This window comes from Melozone crissalis, unplaced genomic scaffold, assembly GCF_028551555.1.
Source record: "Melozone crissalis strain CALT ecotype California unplaced genomic scaffold, PUWL_Pcris_2 ptg000027l_1, whole genome shotgun sequence".
Lineage (NCBI taxonomy): Eukaryota > Metazoa > Chordata > Aves > Passeriformes > Passerellidae > Melozone > Melozone crissalis.
Window position 1 is genome coordinate 3631173 of NW_026535805.1, and position 11362 is coordinate 3642534.

At 37.4% G+C, this 11362-nt stretch overlaps 1 protein-coding gene across 1 annotated transcript in view; it reads left to right on the forward strand.

Annotated features, from left to right (window-relative positions):
• Positions 1-11230, forward strand: part of USH2A (usherin) — a 373967-nt gene extending 362737 nt beyond the window's left edge. Inside the window, exons 68-71 of the mRNA XM_054280520.1 lie at positions 22-105; positions 1557-1801; positions 3951-4181; positions 10352-11230. Of these exons, the coding sequence (XP_054136495.1) occupies positions 22-105; positions 1557-1801; positions 3951-4181; positions 10352-10441 (650 nt within the window). The 3' untranslated portion in view covers positions 10442-11230. The remainder of the gene's footprint in view (positions 1-21; positions 106-1556; positions 1802-3950; positions 4182-10351) is intronic.
• Positions 11231-11362: the final 132 nt, after the last annotated feature.

Here is an 11362-nt window from a genome sequence, read left to right on the forward strand (position 1 = left end):
TTTCTAATTTCTTTTGCTCAGCCTTTTTGTTTCAAGTGACCTGCATCACTGATGAAGGGAGTGCCATGACACCAGTCGTCAAGTACAACGCTGGAGAGGGAGTTGGTAAATACATGAAGAAATTACCTAGCACCTGTTCATTTGATGTGTTTGTGCTTGAAATTTGGTATTAGTGCATGCCAGGCAGGATGGCATCTCACTGCAGGAGCTTCCTTAGTGCCTTGTTTATGAGGTATGTAGGTAATGTGCTTTTTTTGCAATGTTTGGATTTCTGTTCTTTACATCACAGAATTATTGAGTCCTTTAGGTTGCAAAGGACCTTTAAGATCATTGAGTCCAACTATCATAGAATCATAAAATGGTTGGGTTGGAATGGACTTTAAAGATCATCTACTTCCAGCCCCCTGCCATGCAGGACAACTTCCACTAGACCAGGTTTCTCAAAGCCCCATTCTGCCTGACCTTGAACACTTCCAGGGGTAGGACAATTCTCATTATTATCTTCAGATCTTCTCCTCAGATATGTAATATTCGTTCTTTTATTTTTACCTAAGTATATTGCTCCAAAATGCTATGCTTTTTTCTGCTAAGTTCCTCGTTTGAGCTATTTCTAACTGAATCAATTAACTGGTTTAATTAAGTTCTTTTTTATGTGGCATCTTGTTCAGCCTTTTAAAATAAATCTGCCTTATATTTGCAATTTACTCGGCATTTCCCATATATCCCTTTTCGTGCTTTCACTCCATTATCCTGCAGAATTTCAGGCAAGGCTGCCTTAAAGGCATTATAAAATGTTCCCAGTTGCTCTACATCCACCACCTTCCACACTCTGTCCCTTTGTTGTTTTGATTGCTGCTTTTACCCAGAGTCTATTGAAAACCTGAATGGCACTGTGGGAAATTTGCAGAGGAGGCTTGCAAGCAAAGGTGTTGAAAATTCCTTGGCCAAGAGTTTGGTTATATATATAGGATTCCAACTAACCAGGAAATACTGTCACTGAGATTTCTTACACTTTTGTTGTGTATAAGCAAAGCCAACCAAGTGTCTGGTTTGTTTTCTGGCAGGTGGGGGAAAGGACTAGTAAAATTTTTCATGTTGCTTGCATTTGTATTAATGTGTTAAAACCTTCCTCCCTCTCTTTTGCTAACTGCACAGGCCTGTAACTGCACAGTTGTTCTGGAAAGAATGTCCTCTATCTGTACTGCTCTGAAATTACTGTAGTAATTTCCACTCTTCAAGGTTACTTGGAGAACCCTTTTTTCCTCACATTCCACCGCCACCACCTCCTTTTGGAAGAGCTGCTGATGCAGTGGTGATTTCCAGCCTAAGCAGCAATGCCAGAGCTTTAAGCAGGGTCTCTTGAGGGCAGTAAGTTTTTTATTGCAGCCCGCTAGCATATTGAACCATTATGCCACCTTGAACATAAGTGCAAATAAGCACATGACGACAAAATTACTTAAATTTCTGCCTAATTTATTAGCGAGGAAAGGGATGGCATATTGTTAAATGCTTCTTGAAATAACTGTCCCTTTCTCCCCTAATCCCTCTTTTTACAGGTCTGATCTTGACAACACCTGGAGAGAAGGACAAAGCAGAGTCCAAACGTGCAAAATTCTACAACGAGTTGTGGTTTGCAGTGCTGATGGTAGTTCTAGGTTTGATCCTCTTGGCTATTCTTCTCTCCTTGATTCTTCAGAGGAAGGTCCACAAGCAACCCTATGCACGAGACAGGCCTCCTTTAGTTCCACTCCAGAAAAGAACATCACCAATGAGTGTGTATTCATCAGGTGAAACCCATCCGGTATGTTTGGAAAAATGCAACCAGTGTATATCCATGATACCTGCCCTGTCAAACACACACACACACAGACTTTTTCTTCCTCCTTCCAACAGTTTGTTGCACACTTGGTTACCAAATGGAGGGTGTTCAGTGTAGGGAAAGGGCTGTCTGGTCCCATATGGGCCCTATCTGTGTGGGCACACTGAGCAAGGTTACAAGAGCTTAGCCCGAACAGAGCTCTGGGACACCTGGGTCTGCAGGCCCTGAAATGCTTCTGATGCCCAAGACAAACTTTGGATCTGGAGTCACAGGAAATGCAAAGCCATTGCTGTCACCTCACGTTAGCTGACATCTGCAGTAGAGCTGAGAAGTCTTTGGCATGCTGTGAGAAGGTAGATGATAAAATGTGCTTTTCAGAGGAACCTTTCATGTGTTCCCAGCTGCCTGCTGTGGATGGCTAACCAGGATCAATCTGACAGTCATTGTCAGGTATCCAGGAGATATGCCTGTAAAGAGCAAGACTTAGGGAGAGGCTTTATTTCTTGCCAGTATCCATCTACCACCCAGCTGGACTGCTCTAGGACAAGCTGCGTGCCAGGAAGGTTTGGAGTAGAGTGACAGTAATCAGGGAAAAAGCTAGGGAACTTCACAAAATGCACATGTGCATTTGTGCACATGGACCCACAGTGGGGCCATTAGAGTGGTGGGAGGAGGGCTGCTGGGAAGTGATAAAGAGGAAGGCTCTTTTTATCCTGAGAAGTTATAACTCTGAAAAAGAACACATAAAAAACATGTTCCATCATGTAGCAGAGTAGTAGCGCTATCCTACCCCTTGAAAAAGCAAAACAAAAGGAATATGGCAGTTGTTATGGGATTGAGAATGGGAGCCACCATGCCTTCCATTTTCATGCTTCTTCCAGGCACAGGCCATGAAATTATTCTTATTGTCACTTCTCAGCTTCTTTTTCCTGTGAGCACCATCAAGCAGCATAGTGACTCCTGCATCCTTCACGCATTCTGTTCCTTCTTGTCTTGGTGCCAAGACACTGCATCTGTGCCTCAACCAAGAAGCTCTTGGAAACAATGGGATTTCCAGTGTGCCCCTTCTCCTGGCAAAGGCTAAGAGCATAAGAAACTTTTTTTTTTGTCTCATGGTTTTGATTCCTTTTCCTCTACAGTCTGTCATCTTGTGTTATTCCTCTTGACTTTAAAATGTCTTTGCTGTTGGCATGCCTGCACAATTCCTTTCCATGTTCCTGCTCTTTCTTTTATTTTCTTTTTTTTTCTTTATTTTTCTTTATCCAGCAGCTCATGGACTCAATAGAAAGAAAGATTTTTAGTGCAGCAGTTGGAGGACTGATCTGAGAAGTTAGGGTAGAGCTATTATGGAGTGGCAAAATTGCTTATTTTACAATTGTTAGTGAGGTCATGGCAAGCAATGCTGGCTACACACACAGTACTTGAGCACTTAAAAATTAAATGGTGCCTGGTCTTTGCCATTTTTCCTGCTCCCCCACATCCTGCTGCACTGGTCTCCCTCACAGAGCTGCAGCTAATTCACACCCTCTCTCAGGTACCCCTACACTGCAGCTTGCCCTGCCCTAATGCTTTCCCTCCCTCTCTTTGATCTCAGTTTGAAACTATTGCTGACACGTCCGATTCATCAAGCAGCGTCACTCTCAAAAGATACACGACGCACTTTGAGGTAGAGTCCTCAGCTTGCAGAGTGGCCAGACGTGTGGTGTGTCAGATGACCCAAGCATGCACAAAGGCATCTGACACTGCATGTTTCTCCTGGTGGGTGATGATTTTTCCCCTGGTGATGAAAAGATCTGCAAACATCCTCTTGCTGTGCAAGTCTAGACTATCACAAAAATCTTTGGACTTCTGCTTGTTGGTACTTTAAAAAAAATTAGGAAGAAGAAAAGAGAAAAAATGGGGAAAATTCTGGTTTAGTGTTGGTGGCTTTTTTGGTTGTTTGTTTTTAATGATATGATTGTTCTACAGTAGGGAAAGGTCTGAGCTTTTTTTCTTCTGTTTATAACTGCATGATTTTGAGGAATGCTTTCCTCTGTTCTCTTCCACTCCTGCTTTGATTTTGTTCAGCTAAATTATGTAAAACCATGCCCTTTATTACTTTTTTATTTATTACTTTGTGTCTGCCTCACAGGGACTGGCAGATACGAAAATCCCAGGGGCAGGTTCTCCCACGAGCAACCGCAGTTTCCGTCTGGGAGCCGGGGGCAGGAGGCCGAGCCAGGGCCAGCTGAGCCGCACGTACTCCCCCGCCTCTCTCCACCGCAGTGTCAGCCAGCTGCTCAACCTCTACGACAAGAAGACTTTTGATGACTCACCTTGGGATGCCATCCTTCACAACCACCGCACTACTGGCCGGGGCTTGGTAAGGGCTCCTGCCCCCCTGGGGTGCTGCTGTGTGTCACCTGCTAGAGATTTGTCTGTTCTGCTGGAATCATGAGATGTCTAAATGTCATGACTGCCTGGAGATGCAGCCAAAAGGCCTAGAAGGACATGGCCATAGCTTACATCCTCAAAATTCCTCAAGTCTACTGTTCTCTTCTAGAGTTGCAGGTGATCACACACTGCTCTTACAGGATACAAGTGATCCATGTGCATCTCTTTATGGTTTCCATTGAACTATTAACTCCATGGTTACCAAGGAAATGTACCTTGAAGAATTCCCTTCAATTTGGTGTTTTTTTTCTTTCCATGCAATTCAGCAAATGCACATGTCTGAGGTGGGATGTCTTGGCATCCTTTGCACATTTAGAGCCAGAGGCAGGAGGTTGTGTTCCAGTGACTCCTGTTCTATTAACTGGGACTCAGGTGCTGATGACATCTGCTCTCTGTCCTCTGCTCAGTCGCAATGCAGAGATTATGTGAGTGCTCAGATCTCCTGGCATGTGTGACAAATTAATTCAAACTCTGCCCACATGGGACTAGAATAAGGTTAGGGGGGGCAGGCAAAGTATTTCTCTTTTAATACAGGGCAGAACTAGACAGTGTCATCAACAGGGATCTGAACACACAGATACAGGACATGATTTCCAAGCCAAGGACAGTGATGACCTCCCTTCCTCCGTGTCACCAGGAAACAGGCTTTTTAACTTCCAACCTTCCCTGACCAAATGCATGAGAAGGGCTGCAGTGATCAGTGAGACATGAATTTCCTTCCTAAAAAATATGAAAATTAAGGTTCCTAAAAAGAACCCAGAACTGGGGTGAAGGACCTATGAGGTAGTAACAGAATTAGATGGTTAGTGAGTGCAAGTTAGTGAGTGGGTCTTGTCCAAAATGCAGATGAACTGGAGGATAGTCTGATACATAAATCCAAGCAGCTTCCTCAGACTTTCACCTTCAGTTCACCAAACACCTGGAAGGACTGGAACATATGGGCTTACCACAGAACAGGGGTGTTGGTTCCATCACTGTCAAACCCACTTAGACCCCAAGAGCAGGACCAAGGAGGCCAACAAGGCAGTGATAACTGTAGGCAAAACCCTTCTAGGTACAGCTTAACCTCCAGCCTGCACTCTGCAGCTCATGGACTTCCCAATCCAGGGGTATCATGAGTCAGCCTTCCCATTTCCTCAGAGCTATCAAATCCTTGTGATTTAATTCCCTGGGGACTAACAGCTCACCAGGGTGCCCCTTTCTGTGCTCTATTAGCCAAAAGAACAGCTCCTGCTGCTCAGAGGGAGCTCTTGCTCCAGCCACTTACCTTGGGCTGACACCAGGACTTAGTTGAGGTTGCAAAACCCCCCATGTGCACATTAGAATGAGTTAAATATACTGCAGTGAGTGTCAGGAGAAGCCAGACAACAAAAATTTTCATTTCCTTTTAGTGGCAGACAATCCTCACAGCATGAGCTCAGCTCCTTTAGCAGGTCAGCAGTTCTTCTGTCCATCAGCCTCACATTAGACATGTGTACAAAACAAATACAAAAAATGCATTTGTTTTGGTTTAGGATAAATTTGAGAGAAAAAATTTAAAGAGGATTTTTTGGAAAGTAGATTTAAGTTTTTTTAATTAGTTTGGGAAAAGATATTTTGGAGAAAAGTAGAAGAATTGTTTATTTAATAGGTATTTATTAGTATTTAAAAAAATAATAATAATTTTTTGTGGCTTTAAAAGAAATGATAAATTTTATTTAGTTTTTTATTAGTTTTTTTGTTTTGGAAATGTGGTTTAGTTGGGTAAGTTAGTGGTTTTTTGGGTGTTTAGTTTAGAGTAGGTTTAAATAGTTTTAAGAAAAGGAAAAAATTATAATTTAGGAATTTTTTTTGTTTAATTAGTTAAAATGTAGTTAAAAGTAAAGGAGAGTTTTGTTTTGTTGTTTGTGCTGTATATAAAAAATTTAGGAGTTGGAATGTGGAGGAGTGGGTGCAGTTTTTGAAACTAAAATTGTGTCGGGTATTTTGTTTTTAGAATTAGTTTAAAAGGTGTAAAATTTATTTTTGGGTTAAATTGATGAATGGGATATAATTTAGTATTATAAACTTATTTTAAAAATATTTTTTCATTTTTATACTGCTAATTATTAAAATTAATATATTTAAAATTTTATAAATATCTATTATATACTATACAGAATATATAGCTATATATAGATAGATAATGGTAGTAATATTTAGTAAATAGTGATATTTATATATAGTTTTCATTTAATAATTAGATTTTTTTGGTGTATATATGGTATAGTTTTATTTTTTTATATTAGGTATAATGTGTAATTTGGTTTTTGAGTAATGATAATTTTACTAATGGGTCTGTTTGTATTTGAGGTAGAATTGATATAAACTTTTTTTTAATAAATTTTTGATATGTGTTATTGGGATTTTGATTTTGTTTATTGTATATAGGGGTTTAGATTGGGTAGGTTTGTTTTGTTGGTGAAATTTTGGGTGTTAATTAGGTGGTTTTTGTTAATATTTTTTAAATTTTAAAATATTTTTATTTAATGATTTTAAGGTGGTTTTTAATAGTTTAATATATTTTTTAAATTTTGTTTGTAGTTGGTATATGGTAGGGTATATGGTATATTTAATGTTATGGTTTTTACTTTAGGTGTTGATAAGACTGTTTTTGAAATCAGTTTTGTTGTTTAATTTAATTTTTTAGAGGTATTACATTTTTAATTTACTTTTTTTAAAGGTTTTGGATGGTGTTATGGGTTGCAATGTGGGGTATAGGTTAGGTCTTTAGTTATTTTGTGATGGTGGTTTTTATTATTGTTAGTATATAGTGTTTATTGTGGGGTGTTTGGGGTAGTGTGATGGAGTTAATTTGTTAGGTTTTTTATATTTATATATGGATTATTGTTTATATTACAGGGGTTTTATTTCTTTGGTTTGTTTGATAGTAGAATATGTTTTATAGATAATTTGAGAAATATTGTTTATGATTAAATTTATTTTTTGGTTTTGTATTTATTTACAGGTGGTATTTTTTTAGGATTTGAGGTATTATGGGTTTATTGAGCTAAGAATAATTATTTGTGTTGTTAATTTAAGTTTTTGATTTTTTTTTGTAGTTTATTTGTTGTTTTGGTGTTTTTTATTAGTTTGATTTTTGGGAATATGGGTATTTATATGGTGATTTTTATAGATTTCTTTTATTTTGGTAGTGACGGTTTTTTATTTTTTAGTAATTTAAATTGGGGGTTTTTAATGTTAATTAGGGTTTCTTTAGTTATTTTTCTAGAGTATTGGTTATTACTTATGAATTAGTGTAGAGGTAATGTTTTGGGATTTGTTGATAATGTTTAGGCTTAGTTGAAAGTTTTTGAGTTTAGTAAGTTAGTTGATTTATGTTTTTTTTAGTAGTTGCAAATTCTTGTGAGGAGTTTTATATGGTTGTTTTTAATTTTTGTTTTATTTTTATAATGTGATTAGAATTATTAGTTTTATTTTTATAATGTGATAAGTATTATCATATCAATAAGAATCCATTATTTTTATAATGTGATAGGAATTATTTACACTCTTTTAGTAAAAAGAGCGTAAAGTAATTTCTTTGTTGGTCGTTGGTTGGATGGTGGAGTTTTTTTAGTTTGTGTTATTTCTTTTTCATTTTTTTTGTTTATGGAATTAAAGTTTTTATATTTTGGTTGAATTATAATTATTTTTGAAAGTTTAGAGTGATTTAGTTTTTTTAATATGGGTGTGTTGTGTGATGAGTGTAATTTATTTGTTTTATGTGGTATTAGTGATAAGGTGGGTAGAGGGAATTTTTGTTTTGAATATTTATTTTAGTGTTGGCATTTGGGATGTTAGGACGAGTTGTATTTTGATGTTGATTATTTTTGAGGTGGCTTGGATCTTTTTATAAGTTGTTAATTTTTTTTTGTTTTTGGAGTGTAGTTGGTTTTACATTTTTTGTAATTTTGGTTTTGGAATTTTATTTGTTGATTCTGAGTTTTATTAGATATTTTTTGGTAAAGGCTTCAGGATAGATTATGGGTTTTATTTGTAAAGTAGAGCATGTTTTTTATATTTGGTTTTGATTTGATTGGGTTAAGGGTTATTGTATGAGTGATTTTTTGTTTGATTTGGGTAAAGGCTTGTTGTTGTTTAGGGTTTAATTGGAAAGTAGTTTTTTGTGGGTGATTAGGTGGAGAGGGTTTATAATTTGGTTGTATTTAGAAATATGTATTTTTTAAACATTTATAGTGTTTAGGAAAGTTTGTGGGTTGTTTTTCTTGGTTGGTGGAAATGTGAGTTTGATGTTGGTGGGAATTTGATGTGGTTTATTTTGTTTTTTATTTTTAGGAGCTTGATTTTTTTAAGTTTTTAAATGTTGTTTATTTTTTGATGGTGAAATTGGTTTTTTGGAGAACTTGGATGATTTTTAAAGTATTTTTGTTGTTTTATTTATTATATAATGATCTTATTGATGCAGATGGTTTGGAGTTTTAATTTTTTTTTTGTGTAGTTTGGATTAGTTTATGGTAGATGGTGGGATTGTGTTTTTATTTTTGGGGTAGTTAGGTGTATTGTATATTTTTTATTGTAAAAATTGTGTTAGGGATAAAATTTGAGTTATTTTTGGATAAGAATAAATTTAGGGATTAAAAAGGCATTAAAATCTTTTAAAAGTTTAGGGATTAGAAGTTTAGGGATTAGCAATATATGAAGGTTTTTGTTTTGAGAGATTATGATTTTATGGTTATTGATTGCTTTTTTATTATAGAGGAAGTATAATTAAAATATAATTAATATAGGTTTTTTTATTTTTTTGGATTATGTGTTGGATGTTAAAAACTGTCTTGGCGATGTTATTACTGGTACATTACTTTGTTGTTTTGGATTTTTTGTTTGTATTGGAGTTTTAGTTTGGTATGTTTGGTATGGTAGTGGTTAGTGGTGGAGTTACTTTATTTAAGGTATGATAGTCTATAATTAATTTTTAGTTTTTCATATTTGTGTATGTTAAATTGGGTTGTTGAAGGGTGAGTGGGTTTTATTGAGTATTTTTTTGGCTTTTAGTTTATGGGTTATTTTGTGGATGGGGATTATGGCATTTTGAGCTGTTTTGTACTGTTGGCAGTGCACTGTTGAGGTGGCAACTGGTATTTGTTGGTTTTTTATTTTTAGGAGTTTTATTGTAGATGGGTTTTTTGATAGTTTAGGTGAGGTGTCGAATTGCTTAATGTTCTTTGTTTTCATACCACTATCTCAAACACTTACTTGAGGTTTTTTGGGTTTTTGAAATACTTACTTTGGAGGAAGTCCATGCCTAAAATGCATGGGGCTTCTGGGCTAGTTACAATATGGTGTTTCTTTTATTCATTTTTAGTTAGAGTCTTATCAGTGCATTGTTTTACATTGCCTTGAACAAACCCAAGACAAGACTCTGCTCCTGTGTTTCTCAGCTACTCTCTTGCAAAAAAAACCTCCTGCAATGTTTTTGAGTCAGTTCTTTGTCTTTATTACACACAGTAGCTTAGGAATGGTGGTTGCAAGTTTGGTTCCCCCCTTTGTCCAGCCTCCAAATCAATCTAGTCAATGGCTGCAGTGGCCCAGGACACAAACCTGCACTAACACTGCTAGTGCCCTCTTTATGCTATGGAAATGGTTTATTTCTCTCCTGCTTTCAACTTTCTCCTAATGCAGGAGTGCAAGTGGAAAGTCAGGCACTCCCTTGGAAGCTTGAAGAACAAAGTTTAACCTAAATCATATGTGAGGAGGTTGTTACACAAAACAAAAATGTAAACATGTATTTTTTCTTTTCATGGCTCCAAGTTTCTCAGTACACTGTAACAAACACTATATTATTGACCATTCATCAGATATATATAGAGTAATTAAAGGGATTGATTGTGGGTTTTTTTTAACTTACTGCTTATTGTGAAAATCTAATTGCCATGGATTCAAGTGCTTGAATGCTTTAGGTTCTTATCTTATCCTGGGAGGAAATGTAGGACATAAGAAATGCACTTATTTATCTATTTTAGAACCAGTTTTAGTGGGGAGGAGGAAAGAGAAATGAAGGACTCACCTTTAGTCTGGTATAGCTTTGGCTGATATTCTTCTCTTTTCCCTTCCTTACAGTATGTAGATGAAGAAGATCTTGTCAATGTCATCAAAGGCTTCAGCACTGTCACCAAAGAGCACACCACATTCACTGACACCCACCTCTGAAGAACTGAACCAGGTTTTCTAGAAAGTGGAAGTGGGTAACTTGCCAAAAGCAGCCTGCATGGCCTTTGCAGGCAGGGATAGGGCTGCTGTTTCCCCACCCCTTGCCCTGGAGTTAATAGATAAAACTGGTTTTTGGGAGGGGACTGGGGAGGGAGGGTAAGTTGGCCTTTTTTTCAACATCCCTTTCACTGTGTAGTAAAAACTGTGAGCTAGCACTGACACCTCAGAAAGGTAAGAGAGTAGTTTGACAATTCCCCAGTCATTCAGTAGTAAAAGACTGAAGGTAGAGGCTCCCATCTTTGTCTCTCATCCAGCTTTTCCAGCTGAGGAGGGTTGTAGGGGCAGGGGAGGGAGGGAGGGGGGGCAGGCCAGCATGTTTGGTATGGAGAAGTCTTTTACATGTCCAAAAACCAGCATGTGGCTAAAAGGGGCCTGCATGGCCAGATGTCCATGTTTTCTCCTGGCCTGACAGAGCTCCACCACAAAATTTTGTTCATGTACAGGTGAATAAACAGCACTAAAGGAATTCTTACGAAGTTGTTGTAACCTTTGTGTTCTCTCAGTCCCTCTTCCCCTCCCTCTCAGTTCAAGTTAAAAAACTCAACAAAACAGGTCATTAATAAATGCTGAACTCCAAGCATGCTTTTTCATTTGCTGTCACATCATTCCTTTCTCCTTATGTATTACTAATCCACAGGCAATAAAACTTGTTCACCATCCACAGTAAACTAGGTGCAAACAGCGAGCAGCCAGTGTGACACAGGTATGAAATACCATGTCAAGGCACTTGTAATTGAGAATTATTACACCATGACAGTAAACCTACTCCCATATTCATCTCTGTCCTTTTTCCAGAGAAAGTGACAAGGAAGCCCTCAAGAGACTGCCAGTTGTGTGTATTCTGCCAAGCATATTTTTATG